This window comes from Sphaeramia orbicularis, chromosome 8 (genome assembly GCF_902148855.1).
Source record: "Sphaeramia orbicularis chromosome 8, fSphaOr1.1, whole genome shotgun sequence".
NCBI classification, from domain to species: Eukaryota; Metazoa; Chordata; class Actinopteri; order Kurtiformes; family Apogonidae; genus Sphaeramia; species Sphaeramia orbicularis.
In genome coordinates this window covers 54,398,578-54,419,426 of record NC_043964.1, presented here as the reverse complement: position 1 = coordinate 54,419,426, position 20,849 = coordinate 54,398,578, and the positions used below count along the sequence as shown (strand labels likewise).

The 20,849-nt window shown below is 41.6% G+C and overlaps 1 protein-coding gene across 2 annotated transcripts; it reads left to right on the top strand.

The window, feature by feature from the left end:
* Positions 1-2,331: 2,331 nt before the first annotated feature.
* Positions 2,332-9,487, top strand: pex12 (peroxisomal biogenesis factor 12). Of its 2 annotated transcripts, none has more exons than XM_030140378.1 (4): positions 2,332-2,475; positions 4,779-4,906; positions 6,157-6,692; positions 8,706-9,487. In XM_030140378.1, exons 2-4 carry the CDS (start codon positions 4,784-4,786, stop codon positions 9,172-9,174), a joined length of 1,128 nt encoding a protein of 375 aa, XP_029996238.1. In that variant the 5' UTR covers positions 2,332-2,475; positions 4,779-4,783; the 3' UTR covers positions 9,175-9,487. The 2 variants fall into 2 exon arrangements, with proteins under 2 accessions (XP_029996238.1, XP_029996239.1); XM_030140379.1 differs by lacking the exon at positions 2,332-2,475 and adding an exon at positions 2,512-2,602.
* The last annotated feature ends 11,362 nt before the right edge of the window (positions 9,488-20,849 follow it).

The following is a 20,849-nucleotide window of genomic DNA, read 5'->3' as shown; positions in this document are numbered from 1 at the left end:
GAAGAACACAGATGAAGAACACAGATGAAGAACACAGATGGAGAACACAGATGGAGAACACAGATGGAGAACACAGATGCAGAACACAGATGGAGAACACAGATGGAGAACACAGATGAAGAACACAGATGAACAACACAGATGGAGAACACAGATGCAGAACACAGATGGAGAACACAGATGGAGAACACAGATGAAGAACACAGATGAACAACACAGATGGAGAACACAGATGGAGAACACAGATGGAGAACACAGATGCAGAACACAGATGGAGAACACAGATGCAGAACACAGATGAAGAACACAGATGGAGAACACAGATGAAGAACACAGATGCAGAACACAGATGCAGAACACAGATGGAGAACACAGATGGAGAACACAGATGAAGAACACAGATGCAGAACACAGATGGAGAACACAGATGCAGAACACAGATGAAGAACACAGATGGAGAACACAGATGCAGAACACAGATGCAGAACACAGATGGAGAACACAGATGAAGAACACAGATGCAGAACACAGATGGAGAACACAGATGCAGAACACAGATGGAGAACACAGATGCTGAACACAGATGGAGAACACAGATGCAGAACACAGATGGAGAACACAGATGGAGAACACAGATGAAGAACACAGATGAAGAACACAGATGGAGAACACAGATGCAGAACACAGATGAAGAACACAGATGCAGAACACAGATGGAGAACACAGATGCAGAACACAGATGAAGAACACAGATGGAGAACACAGATGAAGAACACAGATGGAGAACACAGATGAAGAACACAGATGAAGAACACAGATGAAGAACACAGATGCAGAACACAGATGCAGAACACAGATGAAGAACACAGATGGAGAACACAGATGCAGAACACAGATGAAGAACACAGATGGAGAACACAGATGCAGAACACAGATGAAGAACACAGATGCAGAACACAGATGAAGAACACAGATGAAGAACACAGATGAAGAACACAGATGCAGAACACAGATGAAGAACACAGATGAAGAACACAGATGCAGAACACAGATGAAGAACACAGATGCAGAACACAGATGCAGAACACAGATGAAGAACACAGATGAAGAACACAGATGGAGAACACAGATGAACAACACAGATGGAGAACACAGATGGAGAACACAGATGCAGAACACAGATGGAGAACACAGATGGAGAACACAGATGAACAACACAGATGGAGAACACAGATGAACAACACAGATGGAGAACACAGATGGAGAACACAGATGGAGAACACAGATGCAGAACACAGATGGAGAACACAGATGCAGAACACAGATGAAGAACACAGATGGAGAACACAGATGCAGAACACAGATGCAGAACACAGATGGAGAACACAGATGGAGAACACAGATGAAGAACACAGATGCAGAACACAGATGGAGAACACAGATGCAGAACACAGATGAAGAACACAGATGGAGAACACAGATGCAGAACACAGATGCAGAACACAGATGGAGAACACAGATGCAGAACACAGATGAAGAACACAGATGAAGAACACAGATGCAGAACACAGATGGAGAACACAGATGCAGAACACAGATGGAGAACACAGATGCTGAACACAGATGGAGAACACAGATGCAGAACACAGATGGAGAACACAGATGGAGAACACAGATGAAGAACACAGATGAAGAACACAGATGGAGAACACAGATGCAGAACACAGATGAAGAACACAGATGCAGAACACAGATGGAGAACACAGATGCAGAACACAGATGAAGAACACAGATGGAGAACACAGATGAAGAACACAGATGAAGAACACAGATGGAGAACACAGATGAAGAACACAGATGAAGAACACAGATGAAGAACACAGATGCAGAACACAGATGAAGAACACAGATGCAGAACACAGATGAAGAACACAGATGGAGAACACAGATGCAGAACACAGATGAAGAACACAGATGGAGAACACAGATGCAGAACACAGATGAAGAACACAGATGCAGAACACAGATGAAGAACACAGATGAAGAACACAGATGAAGAACACAAATGAAGAACACAGATGCAGAACACAGATGAAGAACACAGATGAAGAACACAGATGCAGAACACAGATGAAGAACACAGATGCAGAACACAGATGCAGAACACAGATGAAGAACACAGATGAAGAACACCACAGATGATCCAGGTCACTGGTCAGACCTGCTGATGTGGTGCTGGTCCTCCTCCACCAGGGGGCGGAGTCCTTTTCAGTAGGTTTTGCAGCTGCCATTAAACTCAGATGAAGAAGAAGAACCCGGAAGTGCCTGTTGTACTGGACTGGGACTGGTAAAGAACAACAAACATGACACATCCGCTTCATATTTGTCTGTAATTCTTCAGTTTTCAGAGACTTTGTGACAGCGGAGACACTTCCGGTCTGGTGTTAATTTACCGGAAACAGGAAACACAGAACGGTAGGATTATGTGTCCTGAAGTGTCTGTAACAGCCTTTCATGTCCACAGGAAATGGAGCTGATGGACTTTAACACATCTGTCACGGATGGTTCGACTCAGGTGTATGTTAGGAAACTAGAACTACTTGTACGTAACTGCTACAGGTACACCAGACCGAACTGGGAGTCCGGGTCCGGGTCCGGGTCCGGGTCCGGGTCCGGGTCCGGGTCCGGGTTAGTCTCATACTGGTTTGGTCCAAGAATTTGTAAAAAGTTCACATTTTCTTTGAGTTTTGGTCAAATGTTCTGTAGTGAAAGGCTGTAGGAACCTGCAGCTGATAAGTTCAGTTCTTCAGTAGTTTTTAATGTTTGTTTTCTTATTAGTTTCCTTTGAGTTTTTCAGAATTATGAGAAAAGCTTTGACCTGCAGTTGTTGAATAAGATGAATCTGTTGGAAAATAATTTTACTAAAGGTTCTTTTCTTCTTCTTCACCATAAACCATGAGCATACCTGCAGCCACAGCAGAAATGTGGATTTAATACTGGAAAACTATCACACACTGTTGGAAATGTGTGGTCTTTGGCTTTAGTTAGTAGATCCTGGAGAACTGATCTGTGTATATATGAATGATGTGTGTGTGTGTGTGTGTGTGTGTGTGTGTGTGTGTGTGTGTGTGTGTGTATTTGTATATGTAGTGTTCGAATGCACTCGTATGTCGGTGTCTGTATATAAATTGTGTCACTGATTTCAGTAGCTGTTTTTTTATCTGTTGTACATTAATATCATTTTCCTTCATTCTATTCTGTTTCCCATAAAGTTGGAATAATTTAGTTTTCAGACACATTTCTGTTTTTATTCCTATTTATATACATCAATAATCACCTTTGACCAGGTGTAATAATTACAAACTGAGTCCAGTTACATTTAATCTATCAACAATTAATCACAATTATTTCATGAGACGAGGCTGAGGTCTGCTGTTCCCCACAGTGGGATCAATAAAGTCTTATCTTATCTTATCTTATCTTATCTTATCTTATCTTATCTTATCTTATCTTATCTTACAGTTGGTGAATCCCAAATCTTGATCATGTGCAGTATTTTGTGTGATCTAGTTATTTGTCTGGACAGTTACCGTCATCTGACTAAAAAACAGTGTGCTTGCTAACGTAAACTATTCTGTTATTAAATGCTGAAAAGTTGATCCTGTTTGCTTAAGATTATAAATTGAGCAAAAAAATATTTAAGAAATTAATGACCTTTTGTGACGTCAGTGTCAGAATAATAAATATTTAATAGAGGAGCTCAATAGTTTTCTGTTGATATGAACTTCAGACAAACCCTGGGTCAAACAGACTCTTTATTTACATCAAACAGGTTTCCAAAGGGATTATCGTAATTTTGTGATTCTGATATTTTTCATGATTTTCATAAAACTGAACCGTGATTGATCAAATGAATTCAGTATAGAACCCGGTTCTATATAACACAAAGTAAATACAACTGAACATCAGAGTAACCAAATGAAGCTGATAGAGTCATCAACCTGTGGTTAAAGTTCTGCTAATTCACCTTTTATTAAGTCTCCACATGAGTGTATTTCACCGTTAGTTTTCAGGTGTTTGCAGGTAATTGTACTCTTTATTAGCCCTGATAAACCTGAGTAAACCTGGATAAACCTGAGTAAACCTGAGTAAACCTGAGTAAACCTGAGTAAACCTGGGTGAACCTGAGTAAACCTGAGTAAACCTGGATAAACCTGAGTAAACCTGAGTAAACCTGAGTAAACCTGGATAAACCTGAATAAACCTGAGTAAACCTGAGTAAACCTGGATAAACCTGAGTAAACCTGGGTGAACCTGGGTGAACCTGAGTAAACCTGGATAAACCTGAGTAAACCTGAGTAAACCTGGATAAACCTGAGTAAACCTGAGTAAACCTGGATAAACCTGAGTAAACCTGGATAAACCTGAGTAAACCTGGGTGAACCTGGATAAACCTGAGTAAACCTGGATAAACCTGAGTAAACCTGGATAAACCTGAGTAAACCTGGGTGAACCTGGGTGAACCTGAGTAAACCTGGATAAACCTGAGTAAACCTGGATAAACCTGAGTAAACCTGAGTAAACCTGGATAAACCTGAGTAAACCTGAGTAAACCTGGATAAACCTGAGTAAACCTGAGTAAACCTGGATAAACCTGAGTAAACCTGGGTGAACCTGGATAAACCTGAGTAAACCTGGATAAACCTGGATAAACCTGAGTAAACCTGGGTGAACTTGGCTCCTAGTGTTTGACTTGTGTTGTTGTGTGGTTTGTGAAGGCGTCATGGCGGAGGCCGGGGCCCATCTCACCTCCACCACCATGGACGAGCTGCCGTCCATATTCGAGGTCTTGGCGCAGGAGTCTCTGATGGAGGCGGTGAAACCAGCACTGAGACACGCTGTGAAGGTAAGAGGAGAGAGGAGGAGGAGGAGAGAGGGGGAGGAGGAGAGAGGGGGAGGAGGAGGAGAGAGGAGGAGGAGGAGAGAGGGGGGAGGAGGAGAGAGGGGGAGGAGGAGGAGAGAGGAGGAGGAGGAGAGAGGGGGAGGAGGAGGAGAGAGGAGGAGGAGGGTTATTCTCTGAAGGAGAATCTCCTTCCATTAATCTTCAGTTGAATCTCAGTGTTTTTTTTCTCTCCATTTCATTCGTTCTTTCGTTCTTCTCGGCATTTCCAGGTGGTTTCATTCTAAACTTTTCCAGATAAAATCAGTTTCTTCTGCTTTTTCAAATGTTCCTGAATGTTCCAGACCACTGTCATTAAATAAAGCAGCTGCTTCATTAGTCTGGACGGTTTTCCCTTCGTCCACTTTAAAACACTTGGCTTCATTCCCTGGTGCAGATATTCTCCTCCTCCTCCTCCTCCTCCTCCTCCTCCTCCTCCTCCTCCTCCTCCTCCTCCTCCTCCTCCTCCTCCTCCTCCTCCTCCTCCTCCTCTGTCCTCTTTGGGGAGTTTCCCCTCTCTCCTCCTATTGGAACCTTTGCCTGCTCCTACTGCCCATTTACACTGGCTCAGGTTTAGGCTCAGGTTTAGGGTCAGGCTCAGGTTTAGGGTCAGGCTCAGGTTTAGGGTCAGGCTCAGGTTTAGGGTCAGGTTTAGGGTCAGGTTTAGGGTCAGGGTCAGGTTTAGGGTCAGGTTTAGGGTCAGGGTCAGGTTTAGGGTCAGGCTCAGGTTTAGGGTCAGGTTTAGGGTCAGGCTCAGGTTTAGGGTCAGGTTTAGGGTCAGGTTTAGGGTCAGGGTCAGGTTTAGGGTCAGGGTCAGGTTTAGGGTCAGGCTCAGGTTTAGGGTCAGGTTTAGGGTCAGGGTTCACTGTATAAAATTTATTGTTTTATTTTAAACCCTTTTTCAGAAACAGTGAAGTTTGACATAAGCTCCGCCCACTCCAAATCAAACTCCCTACAAACAGACCTCGTCTGAGTTCACTAGTCTGTTCTCGGTGCTCGTCACGAACACATCCAGAGTCATGAAGTCTGTGCTGGTTTGACTCAGAAATTAACGATGTCTGAAGAGTTCTTAACTTCATTTAAAAGCTGATCAGTTCATGTGAGGTCTGTCTTAAATCCTGTAGCTTCTCTTATTTCAGCATCAGTTGGTTCCAGTCAGACCATCAGGGTCCATTAAAGAGGAACCCCCTGTTCTGTTCTGTTCTGTTCTCCTCCAGGTTCTGGCTGAGTCCAATCCGTCCCGTTTCGGTTTCCTGTGGCGGCGCTTCGATGAGCTCTACCTGCTCCTGGACCTCCTCCTGCAGAACCACTTCCTGTCCCGCTTCAGCGCTTCGTTCTCTGAAAACTTCTACGGCCTCAAAAGAATTCCAGGATCGGGACCTGGTCCGGTTCCCCTGGGTCTCCGTGGGACCTCCCACTGGCGCTCTCTTCTTCTTCTGTGCCTGGTTCCGTACCTCCGGGCCAAACTCGAAGCCACGCTGGCCCGGCAGAGGGACGAGGAGGACTTCTCCATCCGACTGGCTCAGACCGGGACCCAGAGGCTGTACCGGGCCGCCGTGGCCGCGTACCCGTACGTGGGCTCGGCCTGGAGGGTCCTGGTCTTCTGCCAGCAGCTGCTGTTTGTGTTCGGAGCCACCAGGACCCACAGTCCACTTCTGTGGCTGGCCAGGGTCAAACTGGCCCGACTCAACGCTCAGGACATCAGAGACCTGGAGCTGAGGAGCAGCAGGAGAACGGAGGCACCGGACGGAAGGTACGTCTGAAAACAGGCACATTCTGGACTTCCACTGCCAGTATTTGAACACAAATATGTGCACTTCCCCAGAACAGGCTCACGTCTGTAGTTGAATTGTATTTGATGGGAACGGTGGATCCTTAAGTCTGTCTGCCTCAGTTTCTCTGCTCCGTACATCTGGAACAAACTACCAGAAAATATCAGCTCTGCTGAGAGTCTGAGTTCACAGCGCTGTCAGTCATTTCAGTTCAGTTCCACATTCAGCCAAATTTGATCTGAAGTGGGCCGGACCAGTCAAATAATAACAGAATTATATATAAATAATGTCAACTCCAAAATGTTCTCTATGTTTTAGAGCAAAAAAATGTAATTTACATTATGAAAAGGTTTACATCTACAAACTATCCTTTCAAAAGATGTGAATAACACGAACAAACTGAAAAAAATCAGTGTAATTTTAACACTATTCTGCCTCAGTTTATCATTTACACATGTTCATTAGAACTTACAGATCACAGTGGATCTACAAAAATGCAGAAAACATGTAATAACAGACAGAAAATTAGTAAAATTCTACTTATTTCTCTTAAGACATTTCAGGTTGTTCATATGTTTTGCAAAATTATACTTTGTGTGTATACTTGTGTTTTAGTGTAAATACATGAAAATATTTACATTTACAAAGAGAAACATTTGCAGTTGTCATTATTTATGTTATTATGATCCTATTTGACTGGTCTGACCCACTTTAGACTGAACTGGTCTGAATGTGGAACCTGGACTAAAAGGATTGTTCATATTTTTGTGTAATTTTTGCATTTCACAAATTCATCCCATAGGCCGGACTGGACCCTTTGGTGGGCCGGATTTGGCCCCCAGGCCACATGTTTGACACCTGAGTTCAGTCCAGGTTCCAGACTCACCTGTTCACTGCTGCCTTTGACTAAAAGGATTTTACTTTTTAAATTTTATATTTTATATTCTCCTTTGAAACTCTGCACTGCAACACTTACTTTAATATGGGTGTGTTTTTATATTTTTGGGTTTTGTGTGTAGTTTTCTTACTTGCTTTTTTTAATCACGTTTTCTATGTTTCTTTTATAATGTTTTAATGTGTTTCTTTTTCCCTTGTCGTCGTATTTCAGTGTCCTCAGGGTTCTCACTAGGATTTGTTCGCAGCGCAGGGGCACCATGTGTGGTGCACGCCGCATACGTGGCATGAGTTCTGTAGGGGGTCCAGGGGCATCCTCCCCCAGAAAATTTTGAAATGTATAACTCTGTGAAACACTGTTTCCTGCATTTTGAGGAATGAAGCCAGTTTTTTTGTCTTTGTTACAATAATGATTAAAAGCAAAAACTGTTTTGTTTTTCAGTTTGTGAATGGTAATTATTGATGGGATACGATGCGATATTCCCCTCGCGTTTGGCGTTCCTCCTGCGCTTCGACGCAGACATGTTTGTAGAAAAATATTCACTTGCACGAAATTAGGGATAGTCAGAGCGGCGCTCACACTGCACACACACACACACACACACACACACACACACACACACACACACACAGGCTAAAGTTTAGATCTAGTTTTCCACAGATGATCGGTCCGTTTTAATCAGATAAATTGATTGAAGTCTCCTTGTCGGCCAATGAGCGTAAGGCGAGTGATGTTGGTGGGCGGGCGTCAGACAATACCAAGGCACATAAAGGGGTGTGGCTTCTATTGTTGTCATTTCCTGTGTGCAGCGCTTTGAGCCAAGACAAAGGATTATATTTTTTCAAATTCAAATCTCGTTATCATTACGCTGGACGATCACACACACACACACACACAAACACGGCTACGCTGGTTGAAAGACGGCGTATCAGGTCAGATCTCAGCATCGGGGTCCCCCAGGGACAGCGTCAGGGGCCCCGACGTTCAGTGACACTAGTGAGAACCCTGGTCCTGTGTGAAGCACCTTGAATTGCCTTGTTGCTTAAATGTGCTTATAAATAAACTTGCCTTCCCATGATGCCTCTTGTTCTGTCCACAGTCTGGTCCAGCGGGCCTGGTACCTGATGTCACAGGCAGCCAGGGGCGTGGCCGTGTCCCTGTCCGCCTCCCTGTCCCTGGGCGTCTTCTTCCTGCAGTTCCTGGAGTGGTGGTACTCCTCTGACAACCAGAGCACCGTGAAGACCTTGACCTCCTTGCCCATCCCTCCACCTCCTCTCCACCTGCAGCCAGACCACATACAACCAAGCTCCGCCTCCACCTCAGCCAATCAGAACGCAGAAGCTCTGCCGAGCACGGACGGTCCCGCCTCTGAACATGCATCGTCGTACGTCAGGACGTGTCCGCTGTGTCGGCGTCCTCGTTCCAACTCCACCGTTCTGTCCACGTCCGGGCTGGTCTTCTGTTACCGCTGCGTTTACCTGTACGTTAAAGCCAAGCGCCGCTGTCCGGTGACGGGCTACCCCACAGAACTGCAACACCTCATCAAGATCTACTCCCCCGACAGTTAGACACCCCGCAGGGTTTGGACCAAGCAACAGAAACTGGACCAGGATCTGAGAAAGGATGGACATGAATGTTTACTATCACCGATCATTTGTAAAGAATTTGTAAATACAGAATAAACTAATTCCTTCCATGTTTGAATAAGTTGATGGTGTGGGTGTAACCATATGAAAATTTCATATTACAGTTATTGTGTCCAAAATGATCAGGGTTATCATTATTATCGCAGTATTGTTGAAACTGTGCTCAAAATGTTCAAAAAGTACTAATACACACACTGAAATAATTGAACCAAGTTGTATTTAAAAAAAATAATAATAATCAGCACAGTGTCCCTTCTGTTGCAGAAACATTCAAATATTAACCCTTAGTGGTCTGAGCCTGTTTTGGCTGTTTTTCAGTCCTTTTGATTTTGCCTTTCTATACTATATAAACAAATGTTTACTATACCCATGTTTGGGATCTGTTTTTTCAGCACATCCTCTATCTCATCATCATTATTTTTGTCACTTTAACCTGCTATGTCAACACAAAAGGACAAAAAACACAAAATATGTAAAATCTGATTTGAAAAATGTATATACACTGTAAAAAAAAATCTGTAATTTAACAGAATTTTCACTGTTTATTTTACAGAGTTTTCCTGTATTTTTAAGATTCAGGAAAATATCAATGAAATGAAAAAAACAGACTGTGATTTTACATGTCAAATGTAAAATAACATGAAAAACTGTAACTGTGAAGAACCAAAAAATTTCCATTTTTTTAAAGAAATATTTTCTTTTTTCACAGAAAAATACAGTTAAAATACATTTGTAAATGTATCATAGTTTCACAAATATTTCTTTTCTATTTATGAGATTAAACTGTTAATTTAAAGTTTAATACTGTAAGAAAAATAAAATAAAACAAGATAAAATTACTGACAGTTAACTGTAACAGAAGTATTAGTTCTGTCAGTTGAAACAGACTTGTTTGTTAATTGACAAATATCTTGTGTAATTACAGGAGGTTTCACAACAAAAATGTTGAATAAATGTATTTTTGTGAATGTATAACGTGTATAAGCACTGATAAACTGTCCAAATACAGTTTTTATCAGTGGATTGGACAACTGAGTCTCACTGAAAATTATATATATATACATACATACATACATACATATATATAGATAGATAGATAGATAGATAGATAGATAGATAGATAGATAGATAGATAGATAGATAGATAGATAGATAGATAGATAGATAGATAGATAGATAGATAGATAGATAGATAGATAGATAGATAGATAGATAGATAGATAGATAGATATAGATATACATACAGGGTGGGGAAGCAAAATTTACACTGAACATTAGTTGTTTTTTCTCAGCAGACACTACGTCAGTTGTTTTGAACCCAAACATATACTGATGTCATAATCATACCTAACACTATTATCCATACCTTTTCACAAACTTTTGCCCATATGAGTAATCAGGAAAGCAAACGTCAAAGAGTGTGTGATTTGCTGAATGCACTCGTCACACCAAAGGAGATTTCAAAAATAGTTGGAGTGTCCATAAAGACTGTTTATAATGGAAAGAAGAGAATGACTATGAGCAAAACTATTACCAGAAAGTCTGGAAGATACTATTAAAGAAGAATGGGAGAAGTTGTCAGCTGAATATTTGAGGAACACTTGCGCAAGTTTCAGGAAGCGTGTGAAGGCAGTTATTGAGAAAGAAGGAGGACACATAGAATAAAAACATTTTCTATTATGGACATTTTCTTGTGGCAAATAAATTGTCATGACTTTCAATAAACTAATTGGTCATACACTGTCTTTCAATCCCTGCCTCAAAATATTGGAAATTTTGCTCCCCCACCCTGTGTATGTATACATATATATATATATATATATATATATATATATATATATATATATATATATATATATATATATATACATATATATATAGGTAATTTGATTGTTTTGATACATGTAAATATTTTTCATTAAACATCAAAAAGTTAAAAGAAATGCAAAATCTCATGTAAAGTTAGGGCAAAAAACTGTATTTTAATTATGGAAAATTACCGTATTTTTATGAGATGGTTATTGTCCATTATTTTACAGTATTTTTTTGGCGCCCCTGCTGCTGGGGTAATATGGTTTTTTTTTTAGTTTTTTTAGTTTTTTTTTTTTTTTACAGTGTACTTTATTGCATAAATAACACAAAGATGCTTAACGAACCTTTTCAAAGACTTTAAAAGTGAATATTGGTTTTGAATATTAGGTATAGAAAATTAAAATTACAATAAATTAAAACTATACTCAAATATTTGACATAAAAGCAGATCTTTACGTAGGGTTTTTTCCCCTAAAAATGCAGTAATCAAACACAGTTATCATGATAATTAGAATTTAAAAGTAATACTAACCGTCTGTGATTATACCGTGGTTTATCGTTATAGCGGTAATCGTTACATCCCTAATTCAGGACTGGATTCATTGACTTTGTGTCAGTAGTGTCTCCTCTTTGTCCACAAACATCAAAGCAGTGCAGTTTTACCCTCACTAAGGTTCTAATAGTTTTGGATTTTTCATTTTAGTCTAGTTTTATTTACTTCTGACTTTTTTTTTTCTCTAATTCAGTTAGTTTTAATTAGTTTTTAGAGCAGGTTTGCTAGTTTTAATTAGTTTTCATTTTTTTCTCAATGCTTAATTTTAGTGTAATTTTAGTTTAGTTTTTTGTTTTTTTATATCTTTTCTCTTCTTCTGTCGTCGTATTCAAATAAATCCCAGACAGGACTCTGCTGCTTTCTTCCATCTTTAGCCTCCGTGCCATCCAACCCACTGACAGGTCACACTGGAATAAGATCATCTTTTCCCCTCAGTGTTCAGAATGATGAGGCTGTTCCAGGTTCGTTACATAAACTACTGAGCAGATCCTTACAAAATGGTGAATTCACAAACTACAGTGACATGGTGTTAGTATTCTGTTCTCCACCAGGTAGTACTAGGTAGTACACCAGTACTTCACCAACAGTTATAAATATATAGTTACCAAAATGTCCCCAAATACATTTTTAAAAAAGTGGTGCCAGACACAACAAACCCCACCCTTAACACCTGTGGTAGCTTATTGGACCCCCCCCCCCCCCCCCGTCCGAAGGAGAGGCGAAGGGTACTGTTTTTGGTTCAGTTTATTGATTGTTTAACACTGTAGCAGCAAAACTATTGGTTGATTTCAGACCTCATTTGTTTTATAGATTACCAGTGACCCAGAATAGATGTGGTGACATTTTGGAAAAGTAGGTCAAAGTTCACATTTTTTAATGAATTTTTAAAATCTTTTTTCTCCCATTTCCTTATAATAGGTCAAACTTCACGTCTATAAAAACATCAATTTTGCTTCAGTTTACTTCAGACTTGACACATAAATAGAGGCAATTGATACGACATCAGCACAGGCGTAGACGTGATGACATCAGCTGGATCCATGACAAAATAAGACACAATACGTGCGAGGGGCGGGGCTTGTTGTGCGTGGAACCACTTACTACCGCCGCCAAGGCACGTCGGAGGTTATGTTTGTCTGTTTATCTGTTAGCAAGATAACTTAAGGAAATGTTGATACTGGCACAAGGAACAAGTGATGACATTTTTTGGGGGGGGGGGGGGGCTAATGTGCTGTGGTGGAGGTCTGTCCTCTCCGAGGGCTTTTCTAGTTTTGTCGTGGATCCAGCTGATGTCATCATGTCTACACCTGTGATGATGTCATATCTGTTGCTTCTATACATGTGCCAAGTTTGAAGTAAATTGAAACAAAATTGATGTTTTTATGGACATGCGAAATTTCACCCATTATAAGTAAATGAAAACTAGAAGCACTCGGAGAGCGCAGACCTCCGCCAAGGCTGATCAGTGGCCCCCCCGTGGGCCCCCCCACGCCAAGGAGGTTATGTTTTTGCCAGGGTTTGTTTGTCTGTCTGTCTGTTTGTCTGTCCGTTAGTGTGCAACATAACTCGAAAAGTTATGGACAGATTTGGATGAAATTTTCTGGTCTGCGCCCCCCCCCCCCCCCGTGGCCCCCCCCCACCCCCGATCACCACCAAAATTTAATCATTTCTTCCTTATCCCATTTCCAACAAACCCTGAAAATTTCATCAAAATCTGTCCATAACTTTTTGAGTTATGTTGCACACTAACGGACAGACAAACAGACAGACAGACAAACCCTGTAAAAACAGAACCTCCTTGGCGGAGGTAAAAAATTTTTTTAAAAATTCATAAAAAATGTGAACTTTGACCTACTTTTCCCAAAATGTCACCTCATCTATTCTGGGTCACTGGCAATCTATAAACCAGTGTTTTTCAACCTTAGGGTCGGGACCCCACATGGGGTCGGCTGGAATTCAAATGGGGTCGAGTGAAATTTCAAGTAATTGATAAAAATAAAAATAGAAACTTACAAATTTAAAATATATGGTGAGTTGAGAGACAATCACAATCCATAACAGACATGACGAACTCTGAAACTGCAGCACTGTGGTTCTGTTTATGTGTCAGACGTTCATTGTGGTCAGTTTCAGATGCTGCAGCTCTTTCATAATTCATAGTTTCAGTTGTTGTTTGTCCAGTTTTCTTTGTCCTCCTTGTAAATCCCAGCTGGACTGACTGGACAGATCCTGAGCCTTTGTGCACTAATCTGCACCTGATTTACTGCCTCTGTCCACAATAATAGACATTATATAGACTAAATATTGTCTAAAATTAAGGTTTATTTGCAACATAGTATAACAAACTAGTACATGATCAAAAACTAATTAATCTTAGCGGAAAAAAAAAAAAAAGTCTCTGTTTTGAGTGTCTGGGGTTGCCAGAAATTTGTGATGTTAAAATGGGGTCAGGAACCAAAAAAGTTTGGAAACTACTGCCATAAACCCAGTGTGGTGTGAATTCAACCAATAGTTTTACTGCTTAAGTGTAAACAAATAAAAAAATGTTTAAAAATAATTGTATTGTCATTATTATTATTATTATTAATATAATAATAAAAATAAAAAATATATATTAAAAAACAATATAAATAAATAACATTAAATAAATAAATAAATAAAATAATAATAATAATAAAAAAACTAAAAAAAAAAAAATAAGAAGACCAACCAACCAAAAACAATAGCCCTTGCCTCCCCTTCGTGGGGGTGGGGGGGTGGTAATGAATGTATATGCATATGTAAAGCACAACAGTCATGGAAGCTGGCGTACCCAGTCAGTGAATTGCTTTATTGAGTTTTCAGACAAGGTTAACAACAGGCCCACAAAAAAAGAAAAAGAAAGAAAAAACAAAAACAAACAAAAAAAACAAACAGATATTCAGGATCAACATCACAACAATATGGTGAGAGTAATAAAAAGGGCTTCATTAAAATGTCCACAAACCCCTGAAATGAATCTGAGTGAAGAATCGCTTTCCCTTTTTAAGCTCCTGGATGCAACCGAACAAACACAATTCAACAGGAACCGAGACAAGGAGACCGGTCCGGACTTCAACCAGGACCAGGATCATTGTCCAGAAGAGTCACAGTAATAAGATTTGCTCCAATAGCGTGTATTGCACATGTGTACACATATATGCACTTATATACATGTGAGTCAGCGACAACTAGACGCCTGTTGTATCGGTGCAACAGGAAAAAGCATCTGATAAAACATCATCACAGACACAGAAGAGTCAGGAATGTGCTTCAGGATCATTTTTCCAACGAAACGGCGTTTTGAGTTTGAGTCACAAACCGAACCGACGAAAGAAAGGAAACGAAGAGGGCGAACCAACGCCTCGAAAAAACAGAAGGAGGTAAAAGAGAAGGGGATTGGACCTCCTCTGTCCCCTTCCAAAAGTCCAAAAAACCCAGAGAGACTCCTGAGACAGACCCCCCCCAACCCTGACACCCCCCCCATCATACCAGGACACAACATGTACACCACAGTATCAAACATATGAAGAAATATACAGGATTACATCATGTAGCAAAAGAGTCCAAGAGTGTGAAAGTGTGCGTTTCACTGTAGTGTGTGTGTGTGTGTGTGTGTGTGTGTGCTCTGAAGCCTCTCGATGGGGGGGTGGGACTGTGGGGGGGTGGGGGGTCTGGACAGTGTGGTGAGTTTTACAGCTTCAGATACAGACTCACAACATGTTGCATTTCAGACTTGAAGTGTTCTCAGACTGAGCAGCAACGACCTGGACTTCAGTACCGCGGGTTCGAGTCTGGTCTGAGGTTTGTAGCTCCGCCCATCATTTCTGTCATTCAAGGCAGATGAAAAATATGAGGAAAAACTGTCGAGTCAGTTCCAAAACAGAAAGAAGCAGCTTTAAGTCAGGAGGTTCCAAACAAGACCCCCCAAAAAAACGACCGAAGTGTGTTATGGATGTGTTCATTTAGAGGTCATGGACTCCACCCCCAACAGACCACTGACCAATCAGACCCAACCCCCCACCAACAGACCACCCACCAACCAGACCCATCCAGACCACCAACCAGACCCATCCAGACCCTGTTAAAACGCTAATGAATATCCAAATGTGTCTGACCTCCTTTAGTTCCACCAATCAGAAAAGTCTGTTCTGTTTAAAGTCCAAACCATCCAAGTGTCAACTGGTAATCCAACCCAAACATCCATAAAGGTCCATCGAAGCTGCTGGGGGCTGGTTCCTGGTACCAGGTCCAAACCACCACATGGAAAAGTAGCCCTTATGAACCCAATAATGACGGAAAACCTTAAAAGTCAAACTATTATTAGTTGAAGGAGTAGAAGCAGGTCTGTCAACCATATTTACCACCAGCGACAGGAAATAAAAGCTGAAGCGGTTTTGTCCTTCTGACGTCCTAAACCCACCGTATGACTGTAGAATATTCTTCTAACTGTTCGGAATGATGCCAACAGGTCTACGACGACTACATGGATCCATGACGTATTTACAGACGCTGAGGGTTTTTAAAGAGGACGATAGTTTCATTGACGCGGTAATTACTGCGAACACGTCGCTACGCTAACCTCTGAACCCTTGGATGAACCCAAGTTGAACTAGGCCATTAGGTCTTCTGGGTCTGACCCAGATCAGATCTAGACCAGACCCAGAGGTAATGGTGTTGGCTACAACACCACAGAGGCTGGGGTTGATGGGAAATGGCGTTTCTGAGGTTGAAGACTGTGTTCCATCAGAGCTGTGGACTGTGGTCCAGGTGGAAGTCCGACTCACTCCGGTGAGGTTTGGTCTGTTCAGTAGAACATGGTTTCATGGTCATGATGTGTATGAGGTCACCGACAGGACCTGAAAGTGGCCAAATAATAAAAATAAAAAAGGCAAACTGGTAAATTCAGTTTCGGTGTCAGGTGTTCAGAGGGATTCTTGAAAATGACTGGAAATCAACAGAGTTATTGGTTCATCTTCGACTCAGACACAAACTTTGCATCCAATGAAATTCTTTCTAGTACATGTATGTTCTCCCCATGACGATAAACTGTCATTTACCAGAGGACGTACAAGCAGCAGGTCATCAGTGGGTCGTCATGGTGTCGGTGACCAATCAGAGTGGACTGGGCTGTCCATGGGGGCGTGGTCTTAGATTACTGTTTTAACAGGAAACAATTCCATTTGTAAAAGAATGTAGCTCTGCTAATCTAAAAAACTGGGACGTGAAAATCAGAGGAAAAAAAAACCTGTTGAATTAGATAAAAAAACACACACAACATTGTGCATGTTTGGGCCGTGGTTCAAGACAAACTAAATAATCCTAAATGACAGATTTAGCCAACTGACTCTGTTCATGAGCTCCAGTAGAAACCATGGTCTTCATAGTTCTAATGTCAGACTGAACTGGACTTTCTGCAGCTGAAGTCTGAAGTGTCCACAGGGGCACGGCTTTGAAACTGCATGAAGATGAAAAAGTGCAAGTGGCCGAGGTGAAGCATGTGTTAGCGTTCGACTGGAACTGAATATGGTGTTTTGGTGAATCTGATGTTGATCTAATCCGGACCCGTCAATAGTTTTTCATACTCAAAAATAAACAAGGGATCATTGTGTTCAATAAACTCAGACATTTCAGTGAGTCGCTCTTCAGCCCTGATCCAGGAATGTCAACATGTCCATATATTAGACCTGATCCCAGTCCACGTCCCATCAGTGTCTGCAGCTTTAATCTGACCTGGTTTGGCCTGACTGTAACTGGACGTCTGCTGTCGAAGGAACCGTTACCATAACTGAGGCTGTTTCCATGTCTAACACCTCCATCTGCTGGGTCGGTTTCCTTCTTGCTGTGAGCGTTTCTGTGATCTTCAGGACTGAGGACAGAGGTGCGTACGTCTGGAGTCAGAGCTAGTGAACATCAGAGGTCTGTGCTGAACACAGAACTGGTTAAAGTTACACTGGATGCATGGCGCCGTCTTTGGATTACAAAAATACATCATCACTAGACCAACCCATTGACCCCGTCATGACCTTTGACCTTAATAGCCACTTGTGTGTAGTTGCTGCTGTTTGCCTGTGGAGGGCAGTACTGCCTGACCAGTCCTGCCAGAGGAACTGAGGCCGTCTGTTCACCTCCAACAACAACAACCCAGACCATCACTACCCAGTCCAGACTGGAACACCTGATCTGTCCCACACACACGGGAAAACGCACATACTTCCTGTATTTCTAAGTCATATTTGAGGAATGACAAAACAGTTCTGTTTGGGTTTAAAAGTTATGAAACACAAGACCCCCTTTTTCATTAAGTTCATATATTTTTACCAAGAGTAGAGACAATCTATTCTCAACAAGCTAACCACAGCAACAAAACAGACAAAAGGTCAAATCCATCTGAGACTAAAGTCGTCATTAACTGGTCAACAGAAAGGCATGGTGTACCCCAAACCCCACCCACTGGACATTTAACCAATCAGAACAGGACAAACAGGCTCTTTTTAGCTCTTTCGCATGCTAACATTAATTTATCATTCCTATTGACACTAACATTAGCTAGCATTAGCTGCACACATTTACATGTAGCCAGCAGAAAATTATTTATTCTACTTTAAATTCAAATTTCATTCAATTGTCATTCACTCACTGAAGCTGTCACTCAGGGTTGACTAGCCAGTTGAGGTGGGATACATCCCTTCTTCCCACCTACCTGTCTAAACAGAGACTGAAAGGAAATTATTAGAGACTGAAACCTGAAATATTTTAGTTAATGTCAGACAGTAGTGAAGAGCTACATTTATAAAAACAAGAAACGTGTACATGGTAAAGCTGTGGTTAGCTCACTGGCTAATGTTAGCTGGGGTTACCACTATTGCTAATATTCTCTTAGGCTATGTTCAGACAGCAGGTCTTAATGCACAATTGTCTTTTTTTTGGTGAAATCCGATTTTTTTGTGTGTTGGCTCATATTCCACATTAAATGCAACTTTTATCAGTTTTGAGTCTGAACTGAATGAATCCTGAAGTGACCCACATGCACTAAAGAGGTCCTGATGGAATATGTGACAACGCAGACACACACTGTGTGTAAATATGGTTTTCCTCTGCTCCTCCTTCTGGGACACAGAATTGTGACGTTTGTCACATTTCAATGACATAAAGGTCGGATAAATGCAACCTAGCCGTCCAGACTGAAGTCGCAATGGAAAATAATAGATACGTATCAAATTTAGGACCGCATATGAAAGTGGTCTGGATCAGATTTAGGACCACATATGTAAGTGGTCTGGATCAGATTTAGGACCACATATGTAAGTGGTCTGGATCAGATTTAGGACCACATATGTAAGTGGTCTGGATCAGATTTAGGACCACATATGTAAGTGGTCTGGATCAGATTTAGGACCACATATAAACGTGGTCTGGGTCAGATTAGTGCTGCTCAGACTGTCTTTAACTGATCGGATACAGGTCACATATGGACAAAAAAAATGGGATTTGGACCACATTGACCTGCAGTGTGAACGGAGCCTTATTTGACAGTGTTGGTCCTGTGAGAAAAAACATGTCTGTAATGTGGTAAAAATTTAGATGATATTTCGTAACTAGAAAAACCAATAAAAAGATTATTTTATTCCAATACCCCAGGAGATTTTTTTGAAATTGGAAAAGTGACAGGAAGTAGCTTCATTTTCCACATGCGTAGAACAAAGTGGGTTTTCTGTACAGATCAGGTAGTGACAACAATAACAATATGGAGCCATCATCGACATCTGTAAACAAACAAACAGGTGGCGTCTGATGACATCAGACTATGTGCTTACTTCCTGTTTAACAGCCAAACCTTTAAAACATCAAATCTCCAAATAGCATATATTCATAAATCCAATCTGATTGGATAAAACACTGTTTACATATATTTATATATATTTATATAGAATATTATTTTTGTCTTTTTTATACAAAAAGAGAAAGTATTTAGTGTTTTTATACATATATGTATATACAGATGTAGAAAAGTGGCCACACTGAGTCTTATGTGACATAACTGTGGGAGACAGTATTTACACCAAACAGCTCATTTACAATAAAAAAAGAGGGGGTGTGGTCTTTGTTGTGGTGCCACAGTTCCCTTTAAAGAGGGAGGCGGGGCTCAGATCACATCACATTTAACCCAGAGTGAGAGCGAGGCAGAGAGAGCGCTGTTGGTCTGAAGCGGTGCACTTTGATTTATTAGCTATTGATTTAAGTCAGTGAAGACTGACCTGATCCTGAGACGCTTTCACCAGATTCCATCAAAGTCCGACTGAATATTATTATTCAAATCTCTGTAAATACAGATTTTTACTGGACACGGGATGAGCTTTGATGGCTGTAGAAGCTTTTCTTAACTCCATAATCAAAGAATGTTGGGAAACCAAGCGACATCTGGCATCATCTCAAAGACAAATGTTGGGTTTGGACATTTCAAAGAGGCTCTGACGGTTCTCTCTGACTCTCTCACGGCTCCAAAACATGGACAGAAGAACAAATTAAGGCATCGACATGAAGACGTCATGAAACATGAAGTGACTGAGTCCAACCACAGCGGTGTGTGTTTGTGTGCATCACTTTCTTTAGGGCTGATTGTTTTTGCTGAGGTGCTCCGGCCGTGATGACGCTTTATTTTTGTGGATTTAAAGGCACCTAGTTCCTCCTCCTCCTCTGATTGGTTCAAAGCTGTTCATCCTTCCTCCGCTGATAAATGTTCAGACGAGCAAGAAGACAAGTCGTCTGTCCTGTCGTCTGTCATCCTGACGCCGTCATCGTCCCAGTTTGGAACCAGAGGAGCATAAACACACCCACAGGTGGTGCAGAGGGGTGGGTGGGGCAGAGGGGCGGGCTGTTACTGTCGACAAACACACCCACAGAAAAGGGGCGGGTGGTACAGAGGGGTGGGTGGTGCAGAGGGGTGGGCTGTTACTGTTGACAAACACACCCACAGAAAAACAGGCAGGTGGAGCAGAGGGGTGGGTGGAGCAGAGGGGCAAGTGGACCAGAGGGATGGGCTGTTACTGTCAATAAACACACCCACAGAAAAGGGGCGGGTGGAGCAGAGGGATGGGTGGAGCAGAGGGACAAGTGGACCAGAGGGGCAGGTGGAGCAGAGGGGTGGGTGGAGCAGAGGGGTGGGCTGTTACTGTAGACAAACACACCCACAGAAAAGGGGTGGGTGGTGCAG